The sequence below is a fragment of the Lasioglossum baleicum genome, chromosome 16 (genome assembly GCF_051020765.1).
Source record: "Lasioglossum baleicum chromosome 16, iyLasBale1, whole genome shotgun sequence".
NCBI classification, from domain to species: Eukaryota; Metazoa; Arthropoda; class Insecta; order Hymenoptera; family Halictidae; genus Lasioglossum; species Lasioglossum baleicum.
Genome location: NC_134944.1, coordinates 4346529 through 4370491, shown reverse-complemented (window position 1 = coordinate 4370491; position 23963 = coordinate 4346529). Strand labels below are relative to the sequence as shown.

Here is a 23963-nt window from a genome sequence, read left to right as displayed (position 1 = left end):
TGAGCTATTTTTGCTAGAACAACTTTGCACTTCGTCTTTGAACCTCGCTAACAACTTTGCACTTCGTCTTTGAACCTCGCTAACAACTTTGAACCTTGCAGATACGTTTTGCGGCTGGGCTCGAAGATGGAGAACATGACGACAGGCTCGCTGATGGGCAACGAGCCGGTGACGGTGATCATCACCGTCGAGGACGTCAACGACAACTACCCGCGTTTCTTCGAGGAGCTTCATCAAGTATCGATAAAAGAAAACGCAGCTCGCGGCACAATCATAGCAACGCTTCGAGCGAAGGACGACGACCTAGCTGGAAGCGCAGCAGCTAGTCTAATCTACGAGATCACTTCCGGGAACGACAGCGGTCTCTTCAAAGTAGAGAAGACCACAGGCTCAGTACTAGTGAACGCAACCTTGGACTGCGACTTGGAGCCAGAAATTTACAATCTAGTAGTGATGGCTTGCGACAGCGACCCAGTCTTGCCACTCTGCGCCCTGACAAGGCTGAGGATCCGGTTAGAAGACGTGAACGACAACTCCCCTAAGTTCCCAGTGTCGGAGTACCTCGAGTTTGTCGGGGAAAATGAACCGATAGGCACCACAGTCTTCTCAGCCCGAGCTTCCGACCTGGACCGAGGAATCTTCGGGTCTCTGAATTATTCTATAGTTTCTGCCGCTGCCACAGGGTTCTCAGACATAGACGACAGCTGGAAGCTATTCACAGTGGACGCTAAGTCCGGCACGGTAACCACCCGAGCCGTCTTCGACTACGAGCTTCGGAATCGCTATGCGTTCACCTTGAGAGCAACCGACGCGGGTGGCAGGACCGCTGCGGTTCGCGTCAGAGTGGAAATCGAGTCTAGAGACGAGTTCTTTCCCCAATTCACAGAGAGAATGTACAGATTCGGGATCAAGAGCGGCGCTCTGGTGCTTCCTGGCACGGTGATTGGCCACGTGACAGCCACAGATCGTGATAAAGGGCCTGACGGCAGAGTAGTTTACCAATTGACCTCTCAGCACCCGTACTTCAAGCTGAATCGCACGACGGGAGCATTGATAGTGAAGCAGAAGTTAGATTACGGAGACATGACCACGTCCGACCTGCACGTGGAGGAGTCCTCCAGGTTGATAGTCGACGCTAGTTCGGGTAGACAAGGGTCGCTATCAAACAGTACTGTGGTGGAGATTACGTTCACAGACGACATGGACATCAACGAAGCTAGAGGAGCTACCGCGTTAGCTACTCCAACAGACGTGGACTCTAACATGGCAGTTGCTGCTACCGGGGGTCTAGCTGACTGGGCTCTGGGTCTGTTGATAGCGCTGCTGCTCTTGGTGGTAGCCTTTGGAGCTGTCTTCTTATACCTACACCTCAGAAACAGAAGACACAAGAAGCCAGGAACGAAGCCTGGTTTGAACGGCGAGAGTAACGCCACAGCATCGAACAGCTACGTCGATCCCAGCGCGTTCGACACTATCCCTATCAGAAGCGTCGCTGGAGTAGGCTCAGCAGGGAACGGTGGCGCTGGGAACGGGAATGGAGGTGGAGGAGCAGCGTCGTGTCAGTTTGCTCCTCCCAAGTATGACGAAATCCCTCCGTACGGGACTTCAGGGCAGTCGGGACAACAGCAGGCAACGTCGGAGCTCTCCGGCAGTGATCAATCAGGCTCCTCAGGCAGAGGATCAGCGGAGGATGATGGCGAGGATGAAGAAATCAGGATGATCAATGAGGGACAGCAGACTGGGGACTCGGCGAGCGACTTGTCGGTCCACAACACTCAGGAGTACCTAGCCAGGCTGGGAATCGTCGATCCTCCTGCTGGGACACCTAGAAGACCGCCCGAAGCTCTGCCTCTTAACAGTCTACATTTGTTCGAGGATGAAGCAGCCACTGAAGCTGACATTGCTACGCTTATCTACGGGAAGATCGGGGAAGCTGGGAGACCCATGTCTGGCCTAGAAGTGCCTGGAGGTCCTTCTATGAACGGGTCTCTGAGTTCCATCGTGCACAGTGAAGAAGAACTAACTGGGTCTTATAATTGGGACTATTTGCTCGATTGGGGACCTCATTATCAGCCTCTGGCTCATGTGTTCAGTGAGATCGCCAGGCTGAAGGACGACGCGGCTAGCGTGCAAAGTGGAAACTCGGGGAGCAGCGGGAAAACCAAGTCTGTACATAAAGCTCCACCCCCGCCGTTGCTCACTTCGGTTGCTCCTAGGTCGTTAGCTGCTCCCGCGTTAGCTAGAGGCATCTTGCCGAGGTCTCCGATCAGTCACGACGCCTCCACGTTCCCCTCCGCGGCTCTCAGTCCGAGTTTCTCGCCGTCGTTGTCCCCCTTAGCTACCAGAAGTCCCAGCATCAGTCCTTTGGTGCCGCCCGCCACGCAAAGGTCCAGTCAAAGTGCCAATAGGGGAATCCCTGTGACCGACGCCGAGCTCAGGATCTGAGGATCCAGCGCGTGGATCGTCGCGTCGCAGCGTGTCAGGTATTAGTATTAGTCGCGTGACACTGCTCGAAAGTGATCTAGGAACTTGGAAATGGAAATGACGAGTGCTGAACAGTGCAAAGTGCAAGCGTGTATAAATTAGTGACTGTAAGTTGACTGACCTTCGAGCAGGCGAGCCTCGAAGGCGCCCAAAAAAGGTGCGAAGACTATGATCGACGAGCGCCTCCTCCCCGAACGCAGTTTATGTTTTATTTTGTAGATAATTGTCGAGCGCCCCGATGCGAGGGGGGAGGCGCTCGTAGGATTGAAAACCCGTCGTTGATATGTTGTATCGCGTTTCACATTTTTTCTTTTAATAATATTCGTCTCTGTCTATTGTGTAAGATACGACTGTTACTTGCCGTTCTCGATTAGGCGGTCGGAGAGAGAATACTCGAAAGCCTTGTACATAGGAGGCGCGTAGCCGGTAAGCGACCGTGTAAATAATACTCGAATGCTCGAGACGAGCTCACACGACTTCTCGCCTGTAATCAAAAGCGATAGACTGCCCTCACGCGAACGAACTCGGTCGCGTTTACTCTGAAGAGGTGACAATTCGGAATTTCCAAGGTTTCGTCGAAATTAGGTAGTAACGGTAGCCGTGGCTAGTGCACTCAGGCCACAATAAAAGCCTCATCATAGTAGACGCGGCCGTTTAACGTCTCGGAACCGAGAGAAATCAACAAAGTCGCCGCGAGCGGACTGATTCATTCGTAATTCGTGGTCAAACGGCTCTGGACGAGATTCTCAATTCTTGTTCTGTTCTCATGTAGCTTTTCTACGTACCTCCGCCGAGTGGAATCTCGATGTAACGGCGAGATGGTGCGCGCTCGAGCCAGAGCTACGTGCGCGTAAACGCTAGCGGAATAGATATGTCATATTTTGTATAAAAGGAACGCACACTCACCCACACAACTCTTTGTACAAAGACTCTCCTGTGAGCCGGGGATCCGCGCGATGGTGGATCTTAAGTAAATGAATTTTTTAGGAAGCTCCGACTTTTTATTCATTATCCTGCTACCAACCTGCGACTCGTAATAATGGGATTGAATGGTATTGCCGAATCTTTTATGTAGAAAGTGTGAAGTGTATTTCTTCCAAGTAGAAATACACGGGAAACAGGGATCTCCGAGTAGAAATACACGGGAAACAGGGATCGCCAAGTAGAAATACACGGGAAACAGGGATCTCCAAGTAGAAATACACGTGAAACAGGGATCTCCAGTAGAAATGAACAGAGGACGACGGAGGAGGGTGTAAATGAAACAGCAACACCAGCTCCCGTATAAACCTGCATCTTGTTATACAACACGTTGAGCCTTATAAGTATATTCACATGTAGTCTTTGAAGTAGTTCGATAAATTCATCTCTCTATTAACCGTGTCCGGCCTCTAGGCTATAAACAAAGCACTTTCCCCATTCACAAAGTCATCAACAGTGAAAACAAATAATTCGAAGAGGTTCTCGTATCGCGCGAAGGTGTGTGTGTGGCTCAGAGAAAACATCGACGCGTAACACTTTTGGTTCGGGTTGCGAACGGCAACAACAGAACGATGACACAACGAAGCAGACACACGCACACACACTCTCTCTCTCTCTCTCTCTCGTGCACACCGAATTATCCATCTCTCTTTCGCACACTCACGCGCATACACAATATTTTCTCACACAACCGAAACAACGAGCACGAGAGCATTTATTTATTTCTCATTATTAATTCTTTCTTGGTAAATCATCATCGTCGCGGAATCGGTTGGGTAGAACGACACAACTACGAAGCACTAATGTTGTTACTTGTTACTTTTTTTTTGTTATTTGTTTCTTTTGTTTGTTATATCTTTTTACCCAGTTTAATTTGTACATTTAAACAGTCTCTACGATAGAACACGTATCGACCTACGTACCTAGTGCCCTAGAGTTTAGTGAAACCCGCCACTTCTTTTTTTATTTTTTCTCTCTTAATCCACCTACAACGTTATACGTGGTATGTACTTATTAAAACGACATATTCAAATGGCATGTCCAGTCTTGAGGCTGCTCCATCGAAAAAGAGCGCTAGATGTGATCCTCTCTCTGTTCTTCTTTACTTCGGGATCTAACGCTACGAGACGGGGAACCAATGTCTCGGTTAATAATATACTCGAATTACCCTATAAACGGGATATGGGAACACTAATCGTGACGGTGGTGGTGTGTGCGAACGGCGGTGAATCCCATGGTGTGACACACATGTTTGTCTCTCTGCGTCACAATTCTCGAGACGACGATTTATACCGCTCGCCGCGCACTCTGTTCGTCGTCAATGGTCCGAAAATGTTTGAAAATTCATCGGTTATAGTCAATGTTCTAACGACAACCTACGGTTCGTTCTTGCTCTGTCTTGTCTACGGTGTAGCAAACGTGTCCGACGTGGCCCGCCTAAGCCTAACCGATCACTATTTAATACGCGCCGCCTCGCCGCCAAACAGAGGCTCTCTGTAATCTCACCAAATGAAACAATTTTTACCGCGAGTCTCTAAGGTAATCTTTTTATCTACGCTCGGTCCTCCTAAACGAGAAACGACAAAACTCGCGACGTTCTCATTGTCTGACAATCGTGAACTGGTCGACGGTCTCGCCGTTCAATTATTACGTGTGTAATTCAGTGGAAAAAGTGTTACTCGTGGCAGTAAAACGATCGATCACCAGACAGTGTCTCTCTATATCAGTCAACGTAGCCGAGTCCCGAAATATCGAGCACCAAAATCTACTTCCTCACACTCTCTCTCTCACTCTCTCATTCTCTCTCTCTCTCTCGTTTCGTCTCTCTACGATATACATCTCGGATTTGACTCATATTTTATTTTTTTTGTTGTTTTCAGAGTTTTTATATGTTTTCGTTTGATAATAGAACTTTCGATAGCGGCCGACTGAACGCCGCGTGAAAATAAGGCACCAGATTCGACACGCTGCTCAAGCGCGGCCAGTCGCAGTGAACGATCTTTACCGGTCGGATCCAGGAGTGCGATTGAATCGGTGATCTCTCGGTTTACGTAAATCCCCGTGAAGCTGCTCTACAAATGAAGCCTCTGAGAAACTCTCGGTTTTTATTGCTACGTCCTTTGCTGCCGTGTGTCTTGCGGTCTCCCCGTGTTGACGCACTCCTTGATATTGACTTCGTTTATACATGTACAGAGAAATATTTTATACGTATTATGTGTGTGTGTGTGTGTATATATAGAGATATTTTCCATATTTTTTTTCTTTTCTTTCTTTGATATAATGCCGAGAAGACGCGCGCGCGCGCGTCGCGTCACCCCGTGCAATCCAACCCCCGCCGAACGAACGTTCGTCTTCACGGCGCGTAGCGATTCGAAACGTCTTGTGAACACTCGCGTGTGATCGCGCGTCCGTGGAAAGAGACCGTGTGTCGACAAGCAGGAGAAGAGCATTGATATTATTATCCTTCCTGTATCGTTAACGACCATTTTTCCGAATGAACCTCCACGCGAAGAGGCCGTGCGTTCGTTAACAATTCGCTCGGGCACGTCTAGAACTAATCTCGGGACGAATCAGTGGTCAAACGGTCTCCTCGGTCACGCTCCTGGGCATCTGCAACACGCTGATGCTGAAACGAAACAACAGGTTTGAGGGAGGCTAACGGCGTGGGCGGCGACACGCTGCGGCACATTTAAACAAGCGTATGAGGTCTCGATGATGATGATGCACGGAGAAAACAAACCGTGAAACGATCGAGAGATCGAGGAACAAGTGTGAAACTTGGAAAGTATAAGTGTACTTTCCTCGGGGAAAGCACGAGCAGCTCGGAGGACGGCCGAGAGCGGCTAGGCCACGCCCATTCGGCGGGACCGCCTCCTGGCACCGCCCACTGGCCGCTCTCGGTCGCGCGACGGTAAAATCAGAAGAAAATAAACAGAGAAAAAGTCCTATTGGTGTATTTCTGTTACTCCGGAACCGTGATTACGACTCGGAAGTGAATGTGAAATGAGTGATCGTGTTTCGTATGAATGGGTTGCCTGATGATCGACGTGTATCATTGATTTCGAAGCGGCGAGCGCGGCGGGCGATTTGAAATACTTCGGGACGAGAGCGAGGGAAAGAAGCCTGTCTATATGAATTGTTTATAAATGCCAACGGTTTTGGAACGGTTATGAAGAAGCGAGCGGGTCTATCCCTCCCACCTCCTTATTGAATTTCTTCGTTTTATCGGTTTTACTATTATATACTCCACCTCCGCCTAGGAGCGTAGCGAAGCGGAATCAAAGACACAGCGTAAAACCAGGATGAATGCACGCGATCGTTCGTGATCGTACAAAGTGATAGCCTAGCCCTACCAACAAGCTTGTTTACTTGGCGATGCCGGCTATCCTCGAATCGTCCTGCATCTCCACCACGATGGTGTCAGGATCAGGTACTCTGTTCGCGGAGATGCATCCGTTCGCGATCGTCGTCGGCAGAACGGTCTCCGACTGGAAAAGAATAATTGTTACAGAAAATCGTTAAAAATAAATGATGGAGAGAAAGAATTTTGTTGATCGTACCTGATAGGCAGCCGCATCCAAGGCCATCAACTCCTTCTTCGACAGCTGCTCCACCACTGCAGCGGCGTAACAATCGCCTAGCATGTTGTTGGTGGTTCGAATTCGGTCCCTGAAAATCGATCAATCAAGATATTGATTTATTACACATTTTTTTAGAAGTACAAGAAGTTCAAGCTCGTACAGATTATACTTACACAAACCAGTCAATGGTAAATAGCAGCGATACATTGTAAACTGGAGCATCTATAGCGCTCAGAACGACCAACAAAAGCACGAGGGCGGCGCTTGGAACCGAAGCCGACGACACGGACGCAGCAGTCGATGTTAAACTGCAATAATTATTGTTCTATTAATTCGTGAATCCTCGAATCGTCGAACGATGGCCATCGAATTAAATGTTAGTGAACGTTAGGGGTGTGGATTAGGGGGGTTAGAGGTCCTGAAAATTTCAGGATTCTGTCCCGATTCCGAACATCATTCCCGTTCCTTATTTTAAATTTTCTTTAATTCTTTTAGAATTTAAAATGGTTGAATTTGTGAATATTTGAACGTTGGGCTTACATGACGGTGACGATCTCCCCGAATCCGAGAGCGATGCCGTGCATCTGCGCGATGAAAATGCTCGCAACGGCGACGAACAGAGCCGTGCCGTCCATGTTAATGTTGCACCCGATCGGTAGAACGAACCTGGTGACTCTTGGATCGACTCTGAGCTTGTCCGTCATCAGGCGGAACGTGACTGGCAGCGCGGCGGCCCTGTACAAAGCTGCGTTAGAAATGACCAAGCAAACCAAAATCTGTATTCATCGTTAGAATGATCATCAATTAGTTCTCAATTTCAGTAATGGCGCGTGCTGCTTCGGCCTGCGTGTCCGTTGGAGAGAAAACAAGTGTGGTGGTCATTCTGGTGAGAGGTCGTCGGAGACAACAATCTTTCCTTAATAAAGTATCTTTCAAACGCAAATATACAATATAATCTCGTGTGTATCATCCTCGCGATCTTGACATGAAACAAAGCAATATCGCAAACGAACAAATGGTCCGTGAGCTTCGCTTGGAACGCGAGATTCTCTGAAATGATTGATTGATAAACGTGGGCCACCACCGGTGAGATGCGAAAATACTTTTGTCTTCAAAAAGATATATATGTATGATATATAATTGATTCGACAAGAATTATACGTGGTTTCAACGATTCGAAATTAGAGTAGTGACCGACGGGAGTCTATGAACGAAACGCAATTGACCAGAATGACCGCGAGGCTGAAAAATGCAACCTAGAGAGGGTTAATTTGAGGACCTAGTTTGGGGTTTAGAAGTAATTGGGGGTGTTGTGACGAAAGGGGGTGTTTTCGTTTATTTTTGATTGTTTCAGAAGGTGATCGTCCGTTGCGTCTCGCAGTGTAACCTAAAAGAGCCTAACCCTGTAACAGACAATCGTATTGTACCTTCATGTCGCGGCCATCGATTACTTACCAAGGCCACCCTCGACCTCTCTCATCTGAACCACCTGCAAAAGGCCGCGTGCAGCGCGTGCTCTAATACATCATCATGATATTCATACAGTCTCTGTTCAGATAGGAGACTGAGAGCTGTATCTCTCAGTCAATCAGTGTACGCACAGTTGTGTACGCTCTCTTCTGGAAAAAGTTAATCCACATAGAAAACATGTTGAATTAGACAATGGCGTTGGGCGGCACCGCGACGATGGGACGGAAAAGGTTTCGAAGCGTGATTCGTTTTAGTTTCGATTTGAAAGGAACGAGCTTTCGAGTTCCAGTCGACTTTCCCGGCACGAATGCTTCTCTGTCCCACGATGCATTTCGGGATCGAGGAACGGGAACACGGGGCAGGATCACGGGAATTGCGGGATGATCGATTCCGGGGCCACCGATCGCAGAAAACTGCAATTTTATATAAAATTTGTGCTCCCCGAGTCGCGTATTCAATTTTTAATATCGGATGATTAGACTCTCTAAAGCTAATGAAAAATGGCTGGTATTTGCCATTTTGTCGGGATCGGTGGCCCCAGCGTTGACACACGTTAACTACTTCAATTCCCATCAATTTTCCAAACGATTACGATTTCTATTTTCGAATCAAGAGTTCAGCACTTCAATTTTGAAACAATTTCAAAGTTTTAAATGATTTATAATTATGTTTTATGGTTGCTGTAGCTAACGTGTCGGAAATTCAGCTACTGTTCTCCTCAAGCTTCCTTCGCGATTGTTATAGAAAAATTAGAAACTTTTCACTGAGCCAACAGGATCTATATTATTAACTGAAGCTCCACTTTGAGGAGAACAGTAGAAAGGACGTGTGCCATAATCGCCAAATGGATGGAGGGAACCCTGAGAAACGTGGATCGAAAAGTTTATATTTTCAATGTGAATTGAAAACTATTTTTGTTCGGTTGGAAATTCCAGGTCTGTCGAAACGTATTGCATTTTTTCGGGAAGTCTTTTGGTGGGAATGCGTAAAGATCCACACAGTCTATACAACAGTGTTCCAGCATCAGGCTTGAAAATATGAATTTTTGATTCATGTTAAACAAGATAACATCCACGATCCATTCGATGAATACCACCACCCTCAGATTAGCGAATCCTTTTTCTCGATCATCCTGCGTGAACCAAACGAAAATCCACAAACACAGAGAACCACAATGAAACCATAGTACAGAAAATTTCCACGAATTAAACAACCTAAATGGAAACGATGTAAAATTTAAATAACCTGCTTCGGCACAAAGATTAATAGAAAAATTCGACAGAGATCAAACGAAACGATAATGAAAATCAGAAAAATCGTGAAGGATACGGCTGGTGAAGGACAATGGATGGTTGGATAAACGTTTGATAGCACGTTTCATCGGATAAACTGAAAAAATGATCGTTGCTTCGCGTGATCCGCGGGAGAATGAATTATATATATATATAATAATAATAACAATAGTCAACGTTAGAAAGCGATCGTAGTTCAGCAGTTCTGGCCAGTGATGGACGTCGCCGTCAAACCTGGAAGAGCGGGCTCGACGCGAGCAATCAATATTTTTTTCAGTTTCCCTCTTTTTCTTTTTTTTTCCAATCCGAAGAATAGAAAAATAATTGCTTAGATAGTAACATGGTTAGCGCGGAGAAGCCTCCTTTGACTTGTGCGTATCCTCGTCCTCCATCTTTCCGCAAGACTGGAGGATTCGGATCATATCGAAGCCCTCGAAGGCTTCTGCGCCGCGAATCAGTCCAGGTGACACGGAGTCAGCTGATTTCCGGTTCAAGAGACACGAAACACCGGTCCCCATTCACTCGTGTGTATCTCTTTTTTCACGTGTCCTCTATTGTTCGTCAACCTTTGTCATCATTGTGCCGCGCGCCACGAAATTTCAGCCTCGCGCCACCGTTCCGTTTCACAGGACAAGCCTAACTCTTTGCCGCACTGAAGCGACGACCAGCAACTCGATTAAAATGTCGCTATTTCTTCCTGAATGTTTGCACAACTGTGGCCAGCCACCTTTAAGGGGATGTTGTGGAATTTATTTTAGAAGAACCGTCGAACATTTTGCATCAGGATTTTACACACGTATTCACAAGCAGTTGGTTCAGGTGTGCTATTTTTTTCAAGTCGGAATAATCAAAATTGCACGAGTTATACATTTTTTAGTATGTATGTTTTGAGAGAGACTCGATTTTGCCTCCTCGAGGACTTTCAAGTGGATGTTGTGGAATTTTTTTTTGGAAGAACCACCGAACATTTTGCATTTGGATTTTTCACACGTATTTATACGCAGTTGGTGCAGGTGTGTTATTTTTTTCAAGTCGGAATAATCAAAATTGCACGAATTATAAATTTTTTATACGGTATGTTTTGAGAGACTCCGTAGAGGGAGGTAGACTGCGAATCTTTATGCAGAATAAAAAATGTTTGCATTGATTGCAAGACACAGGAGCCAGATAGAAATGTTTTTCTTCGTTTAATTGTCCACTGTTTTAAATTGTACGTGTCCGTTTTCGTGATAAATGCGTAAAATCCGCAGTCTCTATTTATCAGAAACATAGAGGAACATTCGACAAGAAGTTGCTGATCGCGGTACTGCAGTGGACACGATGAAGAAACGAAAGGGTTCACGCCGAAATTTCGCGGACGATGACCGACAACCGGGAGTATCATCATCCTAAGTGCCACCCGGAACTGCATACCTCTCTCCCTTTCTTTCTCTCTCTTTACTTTTCTCTGTTTTTCTCATCGGTCATGACGAGACCGTCCCCATCGAGAAAACCCGCGAGAACATTAAAGAAACGTAATGAGCCCGGGCGAAGAGATCGAAATAATCTTTTGTTTTGTTCTTTTTTTGATTTGGACGGGAGGTGTGAACACGTCTCCGTGTAATCAGCGTTCGACAACGTTTGCACGAGACGTTGTGAAACGCTGCTCTAAAAATCGGAGTCGTTTTGGAATGGAATTACGAGACCACGGCCTCGCAAAGCCTCCTTCCCGGCTAGCTGAAACACATATTGTCTCGATCAATCGACTCGAACAATCGCACCGTTGTGTACGGGCCTGGTACCTCCTCTCTCGCGGTCCCCGAAACGACGAATCAATTCCTTTTTCTCCCACTCTTTCTCTTCTGAGATTATATATACAGTATTCCCTCTGTTGCGTCGCGCGTCGCTAACGGAGCACTTTCACGATTTTTTCCTTTCTTTCTCTCCCTCTCTCTCTCTCTCTCCCTTTCGTGCACTGTTATTCATCGACAAAACTGTTCTGAAACTGTTCTGTCCTATAATACACCGGCGTGGTCCTTTCCTTCGTCATTCTCTGTTCGAGCATGTGCGTGCTGGTTGTGTGGGTGGGGGATTACGGACGCGACATTGCGAGAGGGAATACTGTGTACGACACCGCGCGAAAAGCAAGGACGAGAAAAGAAAAATTGAAGTACCGAAATATTATAGTTTCCTCTTTTTCTTACTTTCCCCAGGCGAGACAAAACGAAAATAGAAATAAGTGGAGGTCGGAGATGACGATGACGACCGAGGCCATGTAAGGCAGGCATATGTATATATATGTATATATATATATCGATATTTTCTGTATGGTTTATATAAATATATATATATAGATATAGAGCACGCTGAAGGTCGGGCTGAGTTCGAAGATCGACGACTCACGTTGATGCCATGGCGAAGGCGGTGAGGGTGCCCTGGGCGAGGCCGGCGTAGAATTTAAAAGGATTCTTTCTCACGAACGCCAGGTAGATCAGCTGCATGATCACCAGCTGATAGAAAAACACACCGATCACGATCGTGACGATGAACCAGGCGAGCTGCGACATCACCAGAGCCAGGTCGGTCACGCCCAGTATTTTACCGGCGATCACCGACGTGATGCCCACCGGTGTCATCCTGTCGACAAAAATTTAGAAAATCCATTATACTGCGGAGCTGCGAGCATCGATGATAGCAGCGCGGTGAAAAGAAACCAGCATTCGTGACAACATTTCGACACATACTAATGAAAAAGTACATATGTATTTTCTTTGTTTTTCTTTTTTTTTCACCGCACAGCTCACCTCGCTGCTCCACTATAAATCCACCCTTACATTTCGATAATAAAAATAAATTTCAGGGAATGAAAATTCTGTTTTTCGCGCTTCAAGGTACATGCAGCCGCAAATTAGAAGATAGCAACGCACCACATCACGGTCGACACCATGCGCATGATGACCTCGAACACAGCCTTGAAGAAGTCGATCACGATCTGGCCCTTCTCGCCCAGCGTACCTAGGAACGTGCCGAACACGAGACAGAAGAAGACGATGCCCAGCGTGTTGGTTCCGCTTCTGTATTGAGTGACTCTCATCAGCTCTTCCTCCCCTAGAACCTCCGTGGATATGCTGCTATCCGATAGATTCCGGAACGGCTGAGTTTTTGGAACGTACACCGTGTGTGCCTAAAAAATAACCGCTCCATTAAACAACCTATCCGAAAACCATGAAAAACAGATAAGAAAGAATTACGTACTTGCTGGAACGCCGCTTGGAATATATTGTCCGGGAACATGTTTCTGCAACGTTCGAGAATGGTTCGATCAGATGCCTGGTTTTAGAAGTGTTTAATCGATAGCGCGGGTTTTATCGGGTGTGTCGGGACACCGATTTTCGATACGGTTCGTTATTCTATATAGGGGGAACGAGGGAACAAGGCGCTTTAAAAACCGAGCTGCTCGACGCTCGTGCGAGCAAAGCACCAGCGTCCGATCGATATGCATACTTCTATTTTCATCGCTCGTCGGGTATCATCCTCGATTGGCCGCGGCTTAGAAAAGTTCACCGATCGTCGGGGGTTACCGTCGACCTTAATCCCCCGTCACCGAGGCTGGTTCCTTTTCGATAATTGATCGCAGAACTTTCAAACTCGCCACCCCGCCGTAAAGCTCGATTCATATCGGGGACAAGCGCCCACCCATGCTCGCCCGAATAATTACAACCCCCCGGGAGAAGAAACTTTCTTTACTACCCCAGCGATTTCCGTCCCCAGTAAAATCGACACGCGTCCCCACGCTTCTCTCCAATTATTTTTCACAATGGCCAACCCCGTTGTAGTAACAGCCGGCTTTGTAATCTAAAGTTTGGACGATCGCGTGTCAGGCCAGTGTGTGAACTAACTGATTTCTGTTCCACCGTGAACTGCGTGGGAAAAGTATTTGAACTACGCTCCCGGACACTGTTGATCTTCAAACTGTTATAACTTCGTTGATAATAATCGTACGGAAGCCGGTTTAGGCTCGTTGTAAAGCTTGAACGGCGTACTTTCGCGTGCCGATTGTTTTATTCGGAACTGTTCGGTACGCTATTTTATAAAACACAAATGGTGGACTTCATAATGTACACTAAGTATCTCAAATTTTAACACCCTGTAGAAATATGAAGAAATTTTTTTCGGGAGTGAATATACCACGGATGTGAAGAGCAAAGCTTCCCCTTTGCAACGACGTCTTTGAAGCTGATATACGATTTTTTTCAGCCGTTTTATGATTAAATGAAGAGGAGCATGTTCGATCATACAAAGGCCTCGTGGTGTAGTTTAATGTGAAGTTTGCGGCACATCCTCCGGTGCATTTGTTTATTTATAATATCTATTTTTATGCAGGATACCGTCACCCTATTGAAAAAGTAAATGAAACTGCGCAGCACACAGGATATTAAATTAAAGATTTTCCGTTATTTTTAAAGAATTTAAAAAGGTACTGTTTTTACCAAGATTGCTATTCATTCTTGGAAAGCACGGAAGCATCGATCCGATTTTATGTAGGCGCTCTCCACTAATTTTAGCGAAATCCGCGAATAGTCCATCACAATAATTCTTCCCCCGAACTTCCAGTGCGCCAACGCAGAATGAACCCATTATTTCCTCTTTCTTTTCTTTCCTCCCACACCACTGTCTAACAATAGTGTATTGATTTTCATGATTTTTTTTCTGGACAAGACTATACACTGCGCGGCGAGAAAAGCTTTCACTATATACGGCACATCTGGGATGTAGAACAATTCTTCCATTCCGTTTCAACTATAAAGGACTGCGAAAGACCGTTTTCCTCTGGGCAATAATCTTACATGATCTTGCGGAAGATTGAAATCTCATGAAATATTCATTACATTTCCCGACGTACATTAAGACCCGTTTAACAACAGAGTATTGACATTCGTGATTTTCTCAGAGAAATTATAGCCTCGAGAGGAAAGCTTTTTGGGCAAATGTGGGGCATGGAACAATCGTTCTATTTAACTTTGTTCTGGAAGCTTCTGAGGAGAACCAGCTGTAGCTTTTGTCGATATAATAATTCTATGAAGTGTTGAGAAGCTGGAAAATAATTGGGAGGGCCTTTTTCATCGGCCATTAATTATTTTTTAAAACGATTTCCACCGAAAGGTAAACAAAACTTATCGATTCTGATTGAGACTTGTCCCTCCACTCTACCTTCCTTTTCCCACGCGACCCAGTCACGTGACGCGCTTCCCCTCAATTCGTGCTCCCTCCCCTCATCTAGGCCCTCACAACCAATATCATGTGGGTAAAACGAGGTGAGGAGACTAGCGCGTAACTTGCGTGCCCCTAATGTGTATCGACCTTAAAGATCGCTACTCTACAGAACAAGGTAAAGTGTCGATTGATTATTCAGAGCCGCGTAGACTCGCCGTACTGTTTAGATAAAGACGAGCCATGATCGATGATACTATTCCAGCTGCGAGCAAGGTTACCGTGTTCACGATTATCTCTGTTTAAACCTTCTCGGATTACCTAGTTTTCCCTGCTCTGTCAACAAACGTCGTTCGACGTTTCTGCACCATCAACACGCTTCATTTGTTGTATAAAATGTACACGGTGAAGCTAAAAATCGTATGTTTTAGCTAGGAGTTAGAAACGAAATCGATAGGATCCCATTCAATTTTGAATATCTTGCCAAAAAATGAATATTATGGGACGGACATTTTTTTACAAGTTCCTCAAAGTGCCATTCGAATGTCGAAAAAGTTTGACAAATCTACTTTTAACCATTTCACTGTAAAAAAATTCCCAAGGAGACCCCAATTCCGACAAATTATAAATTACAGTACAAAATAGAAGGGTCCCAAAAAATGAGTGTATCTTGCCAAAAATTTATATACGCATTGTCTGAAGTCCTGTCTAAAGGTAGAAAAAGTTTTGAAAAGTTCGGTCGAGCCAGTCAGCTACGAGAAATTTCTAAAGAATCCAAATAAATGGCACCGAGCATTTGCCATTATTCTAGGCGTCCCAGAAAGAATGGTAATGAACTTTTATCAGACTTGAAAGAATAGCGAGTATCACGATCTTGTTTTAGGTCATGTACGGCAGCTCCGTGATCGAGAAAATGGGAGCGTGTCGTTCTAGGGTTAAGGTTCGAGTTCACTGGAGCGAGAGGAGCTCGTGATCGAAGGTACGAGGCGAACGACTCCATTTTCGTGGCGGAAAAATTCCGGAAGGCTGTTGCCATGCGTGACGACGCAAAAGTACGAAAATAACGATTCCGATCGATAGACTAACGAGGCGTGGGTTACAGGTCGTTGGTAACAGGAGACTACCTTCCCAAATCCAGCAGGCTGTCCAGGATGTTGACGGCCCTTCCGTTGTGAGAGGTCGCCATCGATTTGCGGATGCCAGGATTGCCTGGATGAATCAGTAGCACGAGGATCACGCCTAATATGGCGTTCAGCAAAGACGTCAGGATGAAGTAAACCAGGGTGCGAACTGCGATCATACCGTTCATTCTCGCGTTCAAACTAGCCGAGCCTGGAAAGGATGCGTTCAGCAGTGTTAGGCTTGTTTTGGAGTAGTATACAATCGGTGTGCAAAGTGTTCGTACTTCGTACACCTTTTAAAAACGAATAACTTTTTGAAAATTGGACCCGACGACAGCTAGAGTTGTTTTGAGACGTTAGAAGTATCAGCTAATGTGTAAATAATTTTTTAATTTTTTCTCTGCGCCCCCCCCCCTGTAATGAAAATTTCAAACATGTATTTTGTAAATCTAAGTCTGCTATATGCATGTACAAAGTTTCATTGAAATCGATTGACATATTAAAATGCTATGGGCATTTTAAGATGTAAAAATCTTTGAATTTATTGGGATTGCGATTCTCACAATTTCTGCTGTCTTTAATTAATTATATTTCATAGCAACCTTGATCGATTTCGATGAAAGTTTGTAGATGTGTATAACTTACTTAGGTCTACCAAAGACACCTCCTAAATTTTCAATAAAGACACAGATAAAAAATTTAAAAATCTTTACTCTAAAGCCTTTACAATTTAAAAGAAAAAGCTCAAGCAGTTGGGTCCAATTTTGAAAGCTACTCGTTTCTAAAAGCACGAATGCTTCGTACACCCGCTGTATGTATAGGGGCCGCTTGTTTTCGAGTGGATTACCGGATATAAGGCTGGCGATCACCAGCGGCAAGATCATCAGCTTCAACAGCCGCATGAACAGCTCTCCAGGATAACTGATTAGCATGACTGCGTCATCGCCGAGGCCCAACGGCCGCAGACCGAAACCTGGAAACAATAACGAGGTCACTGTAGAATCGATACTTTTTAGCGGGTAATAGAAGGCGGTTCAGGGTCCCTTATGACCCGGCTGTCGCAAGGTTCCCTCTGGTTTTTGTATCCTTTGGCAACTAGTTTAAGTTGTCGTTTATGTTAGGTCGCAAAAAGTTTCGACGTCTCTCGCCAAGAAATGAAAATATTTTTGTATGTTCAAAGCTCTATCTAGATGTCGCAATATGCTTTAGAAAATAGCAATCACTAAAGTAGCCTAATTGAGGACATGACTCAAGGGTGCACACAATGAGAGAAGGTCCACAAAAGTATGCATATCTCCACGGGAGATCAATATTCCAAGCTGAAAAAAATTGCGCGTGTTCTTGAAGCACCCACCGACGCGTAGAAAAAGTTTAAAAAATCTACACTGGACCATTTTACCCTAAACGATTTCTAAAGCCACCGAAATTCTGACAAATTAGGGATACAGTGAAAAATAGAAGGGTGCTAAAAAAGTTTTGTATCTTGGCAAAAATTTTTATACGTGTTCTTGAAAGTCCTACCTAAATGTACAAAAAGTTACAAAAATTTACGTTCAGTTGTTTATTTATAAAAAATTTCTAAGGGCAATTTAAAATTACAGCCAAAAATCAATGGGTCCTGAAAAATGAATAATCGAGGCTGTAAATTGTTCGACATATTGCTTAGAATACCGTTTATTCGTTCGGGAAGTGAGAAAAATTTGCGGCCGGTCATTCAACAGTAAAAAAATTGCTGAACTCGGCCGTTTCTCTGAATGACCGAGTATAACCTCCAACTGGTGCGAAGCGAGGTTTCCGAGCGGCTATGATATCGAGCGAACGACCCAATTCGGCGGTGTTTATTGCGCGCAGAATTAGGGTAGATCGAAAAGCATCTTGGCCAGACAAGGACAAAGACGGACGCGAAAGTAACCGGCTGAAAGCCTATTCGAAAGCTGTGGGTATCAGTAAAGTAGGTACGTAGTTGGAGCTTGTAGACATACAGGCTGCACATTATATAACAAATTGCTTTATCGATAGTCGCGGACGGATGCGACGAAAGCTTATCATCGCTACTCCTGCATAATTGAGTCGCAAAGAAAGCAGCATGGTTTTCCGCGATGAATTTCGATGAAGTATCGAAGATCGATCATGCTGGTTTCACGGAGACTTACGACTTTGCGGATGCTTGAGGATGTTGCGATAAACGAGGTCCTACATTTTTTATAATCCAGGTCAGTGAAGAGGAATTTGCATTACGCTGATCATCTACAAACAATTTCTGGAGAGACAATGATTCGTGTAAATTTTGACATGAATTAAAAGGGTTGCAGCTAAATAAATATATAAATAAACAAAAAATAAACATGCCGAGCTGAAAATTTTTGTACATGTTCCTCAAAGCCATGTCTAAATGTAGCAAAACGTTAAAAAAATGTTCACTGACCAGTTTCACCGTGAAAAATTGTTTAATGGAGTCAAATTCAGAAGAAAATGATTCTAGTAAGAAAGTGCATCCGCCTGACTTGAATAATTGAAGAGAATTGGTGGAAAATGTGGCTTCGCTGAAAAATTCGCAGAGGAAAGTGCGTCGCATAAAGAGCCTGATCGTTACAGCTCGCAACAGATTTTCGCGAGGTTAGGATGACGGCGCTCCACTAAAATGACTGGAAAGTGGAGCGGCTCCTTGAATAGTTTGGCGATTAATTGAACGGCTGGACGGATCAGCAGGATCGAAGTGTTGTCAAGGTTGATCCTGGCGTGGCAGGAGGAGGCCGAGTTAATTAGATGAGTGTTTCGAGGGAAACCCTTCGCCGGTGATTGGCACCTTTTAACGGGATAACGTGATCAGCTTTTATGTAACCCGGGGCGCGAATCGTCTCGTATCGTTGAATCTGCGACCTATTACGTGCTTGGGACACGGCTTGTCATCGGAACACGTCGGTGCAAAGACAGATTGCATCGGTTCCTTACGAAACGAACGTCGCGAGAAATTCGTCGCAGATCGCGCGCCCCGAAGCCCTAAACGGATTTCTAAGCACATAACGAGCCGGTTATTAACGGGAACGTGTCCCAATGACGCAACCATTCGTTGTTTATCTGTAATCGATTCGATCAATCCGAAACCGTGTGTGCATGTGTGCAGATTCGCTTCCGGAAAAAAAAAGAAATCGGCCAGGATGAACTCGACCTTGGCATGTTTCACCGTAATGGATGCGAACGAAGGCGTGCTTTTGGCACGCTCCGATCATTAGCTCGAGCACATAACGCGCCTCTAAGCCACCTATACAATTCCTTCTGTCCTATTTCACCAAATCCGGAAACAATGCGCGATCGAGCCCACCAGAATTCCCGAAGTTTCCCGATCGAAACTTGCACGCTCTCTGCGACGTCGTTTTCGCTGCTCGGAAGTTCAATCTCTTTCGCGAACACGTTCCTTGAGAACTGGTTAATCTGGAAGCGATTTTCATGCATACCACCCATAATTGTGGTGGTATCATTTTACTAAGAGAAGCTAAAATAAAATAATCAATGGGGTTCGAAAGTGGAAGCTTCAAGCTTTGAAATGAGCTCAAGTTTATCGCTGTACTATTTTTTTTCTCGGAATTATAATTACTTTAATATCACTCATTGGAAATAGATTAATTCGAGAACGTTCCAGGTCCATGGCAGCTAATTGTGGTGGTATCATTTTACTAAGAGAAGCTAAAATAAAATAATCAATGGGGTTCGAAAGTGGAAGCTTCAAGCTTTGAAATGAGCTCAAGTTTATCGCTGTACTATTTTTTTTCTCAGAATTATAATTACTTTAATATCACTCATTCGAGAGCGTTCCCGATCCATAGTACAGTAAGCTATGTAGATGTACATGATCCATGTGCGGATGGCATTAATGAGATTGAATGAAGCGACAACTTTTTCTTTTTTCTACTTTGTCCAAGTTTTCAAATTGACCACTGTGCAACGTTACTACCCGCTTCGTGCCGAGCGCGCACTCGATTGACATTTACTTGACATATCGACGATCTGTTTACTCAACACGCGGGATGTCTTACCCCCTGCGAAGCCGAACTATGCATATTTCATTTTCCAATGCCGAGAGACTATGCATATGATTTCCTTTCAAATAGAACGTAAAAATGTGTGATTCACATCCAAGAATTTCTGGTCGATTTTTCAGTTGCGTTTCTTTTGACATATCTTGCTGAAAAAATGAATATTCGAAGCTGAAAAAATTTGCAGATGTTCTTCAAAGATCCACCTAATTGCATAAAAATTTTTAAAAAATTTTCCTTGAACCGTTTCACCGCAAAAAATTTCTAAAAGGACCCCAATGTTCACCAATTAGGGACTACAGTCAAAGGCAGAGAGAGTTCCAAAATAATTTGCGTATCTCGCCAAAAAAAAAAAAAATGAATATATAAAGCCGACAATTTTTATGCATGTCTCTCAAAGATCCGTCTGAAAATTGCGTATGCTTAAAAAATTATGTATTCAGTCGGTCGACTGTGAGAAATTCCTGAAGAAGACAAATATTGATATCCAGAAAATGAATGTTCCAACTTTAATAACTGTGAAACGAAGAATCTAAAAATCGATCAGTGTGCTAGTGCGAATGACAGGCAGTGTGAAGGGATGTGAGCCACGCGGCTCTTCGAGGCGTGGATATAAAACTGCGCACTTCAGAAGGCAATTGCGGAATCTGTCGATTACGCTGGCAGTCAGTAGATTTTAATCCCATTTCGCCTGTGTATCTTCTTTTTCAATGGTTGCATTAAAATCAATATATTTCGAAGCCCCTCGCGTGTAATCTCGTTGCAAAGTATACACTCCTTGGAAATCTCACTTGAGATCGACTGTTTTTTCCGAGTTGTTCTCATTCGATTGCCAGAAGACAATTGATATCACTCGATTCCACGTGGTTGAAGAAATTTATGAAGCTCAACACAGACGCTTGCCAATTTTCGTGCCGCGTACGTCACCGCGAACGTCAATCGGTTAATGCTTCTTAGGTTACGGGGGTGTGTACAGTGGGTGTACAGCGAGTGTCATCGTTTTCGAGGAATTTTAGGAATTTTAGAAATTTTATTTTTGTATAAAAATATCAACTTTAATTTTATCCGCCTAGTTTAAGAATTTAAAAAATTATAATATATAAAAATGAATACCGAATATATGAATGTGTTCCTGTGTTTAAAATGCCTGCGTTATTAAAATGAATGATAATACTTTATTATTACGTGTGTAAGTATACGTACAACTTTTAACACTAAACCTATCCCACGAGGGATCAAATGACCCATTTGTTTATTTGACAATTATTGAAATTGTTAAGGTGTATTCATAGGAATTTATTGAATATACTTTTTGACTCCAACATATATTATATTATAGTAAAAATCGCACAAAACCCAAACAAATTTAATCTTGTTATTTTTATAATACAAATCAGTCACTTTTGATGATCGGTAGGTTGTGTTAAAAACGAATAACTTTTTCAAAACTGGACTCGGCAGCTTGGGTTTTTTTGAGAAGTTAGAAGGGTTAGTTTACTAGCTGAACTGTGCAAATAATCTTTTTTTAAATTGTTGTTGGTCGCAATTGCGAAGAGAGAAGTAAAGGTTAGGATTCTTAAATTTTTTGTCTGTGCGTATTTTAATTTGTAAATGCAGTGAGATAAGGAGAGTCTACATTTTCGTGTTCAAACAAACATCCTCCCCGAGGCTGAAATTCCTCGAAAACGATGACACAATCCGTGGAATGGCTTTCGTAAGGGTAGGTGCGTACGTTACAGCTATCAGTGATGGGCACTGAAGCGCTCTCTGTAGGGGTTGCACAAAGTAATGGAAATACTGCTTATAGATCGCGTGTCGTGTTTATAATGTTTGTAATCACGAACTTGTACATTAACCGTGTGTACTCTACGATTATTGCCTGCCAGGAAGTCGTTTACAAACACGTCTCAACGTTTTGTACACACCCCTTTTGTACTGTATTTTGAACAAGATTTTATGAATTAGGGGCGTAGATGGGAGACACGGTTCGTGTAAGTAAGACGGTATTTACCAGCAGTGTGGAACGGGTAGAAACGATTCTGTTTATCCTTATTCTCAAGAATAACGTGAATTATTTACGTGTTTCACGGAAAATCATCCCTTAAATATTCACCCACCCGAATGCGGTCTACATTCGTGTGAGGGATGAAAATAAAAAGCTGAGGATGATATACACGATTGATAAAATACATTAACAATTATTAGAGACGGGACAAAAATTGATAGTCGTTTTTCGTGACGTAAACAAAATTTCCAAACCCTGATAGATGGCGCTGGAACAGGATGTGCGCGTTCTCCCTTTCCCTTAATATTGCCTAAACCACTGAATTCGATATCCCTTATCGAAACAGCCAGACTCTATCAATAATAAAACTCTATCATTGATAGTTGCTATTTTACATGATACCCGAGAAATAAACATTTGATCAATTACAAGAAACACAAACTTCTTCTCGACAATTGCAACAATTCAACGTCAAACGAAATCTCTCCAACAATTTTACGGTTCTGCTGTTCTCTAAATAAACAATTCTCCCCATGCATGTTAAATTAAACGAGTCCTCCGTCACCTACAAGGTGTCTCCATTGTCATCACCTTACTGCGTATATTATGCGTTGACGCGTACTGTCTCGTTATGTGATCAAAAAATTGCGAAATGTTTACTCTACGTTTTCTGTAACGATCACCTTAATCGGCGACAGAGATTTTTCTCTGAATTCAATTTCAATTCAAAGCCTTACTATAAAATCGTTCAAATATTTAGCGGATTACCGGGAAAAAAGTAAATATCGAAAGAAAGAAACTGAATTCGCGATTAAAATCAGATATCTAAAGGATTACCGGGGAAAGAAGTAAATATCGAAAGAAAGAAAGTCAAGATTGAAATTTCTCTGCGCACATAAAGGACCCAGGTAGGCCACGGAGGGTTAACCTACAAAACCGTTCGATTGCATAGAGGTCCTTAGTGTGCAGATTCTCTGGAACCAGTGAACGCAACGTATGGTGCATGGTGTGATCGGCTACTCACCGAGTATCACGCCGAACAGAACCCCGGACAGGGTGACCACGAGCAGCATGTTCTCCCGCATGAACTTCCTGGTGTCGGCGGTCACCTTACGGGGACCCTGAGAGGCCGAAACGTCCTGGCCATCCATCTTGGCGAACAGATACTCGGAGAACCGAGCCGAGGACTTCTCCTCCATTTCACTGGGCCGCCAGTAAGCGGTGTAGGTGGTGGCGGTGGAGCCGGTCGCGCACGAGGATGCCGATCCCCTGGCCGCTCGGTCGACCGATTCAGCCAAGCTCCCTTCTCGCGATCTCTCGCGGCTAACGGCGGGGCCCCGGCAGCACCACGACGACGACGGGTTGCCGTTTTGGGGGTGTTTCGTGAAATCCGTAAGGAACGAGCAATCACGGGCTCCCACCAGTCGTCCCAACAGCCGTCTGACGGCTTTTCGCGGGCCTGGTAGCTCGATCGTGATACCTGCTTCTGCCCGGACCCCGTTCGAACGACTCTCTTCTCGATTTCACACGGTCCACTCGCCAGCGGTGATCCTCGGATCGTTTCTCTCACTTCTTCGAACGGGGTGGTGGCCCTCCGAACCTTTCTTCTCCTCTTCTCTCTTCTGTCCTCTTTCTCTGTTCCGTTCGCTGAAGCCTCCTACCTCGTGAGCATCGACAAAAGCTGAACAACGATCTCACCAAGGAGGAGCTGCTCCGGGTGGACCGATATCTAGGCTCGTCCACAAGAGGTCACCGATCCAGCGCCGAACTGTTCTCGCGCTGTTGCACAGGGTCAGTTACCTCGG

At 44.6% G+C, this 23963-nt stretch overlaps 2 protein-coding genes across 3 annotated transcripts in view; one reads left to right on the top strand and one right to left on the bottom strand.

Annotated features, from left to right (window-relative positions):
* Ds (dachsous cadherin-related 1) overlaps positions 1–10930 on the top strand; it is a 347099-nt gene extending 336169 nt beyond the window's left edge. Inside the window, exon 17 of the mRNA XM_076440156.1 lies at positions 102–10930. Within this exon, the coding sequence (XP_076296271.1) occupies positions 102–2445 (2344 nt within the window). The 3' untranslated portion in view covers positions 2446–10930. The remainder of the gene's footprint in view (positions 1–101) is intronic.
* Positions 3763–23679, bottom strand: Eaat2 (Excitatory amino acid transporter 2). 2 transcript variants are annotated; one of them, XM_076440174.1, is made up of 11 exons: positions 23183–23679; positions 16967–17092; positions 16123–16330; positions 13043–13085; positions 12715–12971; positions 12191–12424; positions 7587–7781; positions 7220–7354; positions 7026–7134; positions 6835–6953; positions 3763–6091 (listed from the first exon to the last, which is right to left on the bottom strand). In XM_076440174.1, exons 1-11 carry the CDS (start codon positions 23355–23357, stop codon positions 6043–6045), a joined length of 1650 nt encoding a protein of 549 aa, XP_076296289.1. In that variant the 5' UTR covers positions 23358–23679; the 3' UTR covers positions 3763–6042. The 2 variants fall into 2 exon arrangements, with proteins under 2 accessions (XP_076296289.1, XP_076296288.1); XM_076440173.1 differs by having other exon boundaries at positions 6819–6953; positions 23183–23502.
* Positions 23680–23963: the final 284 nt, after the last annotated feature.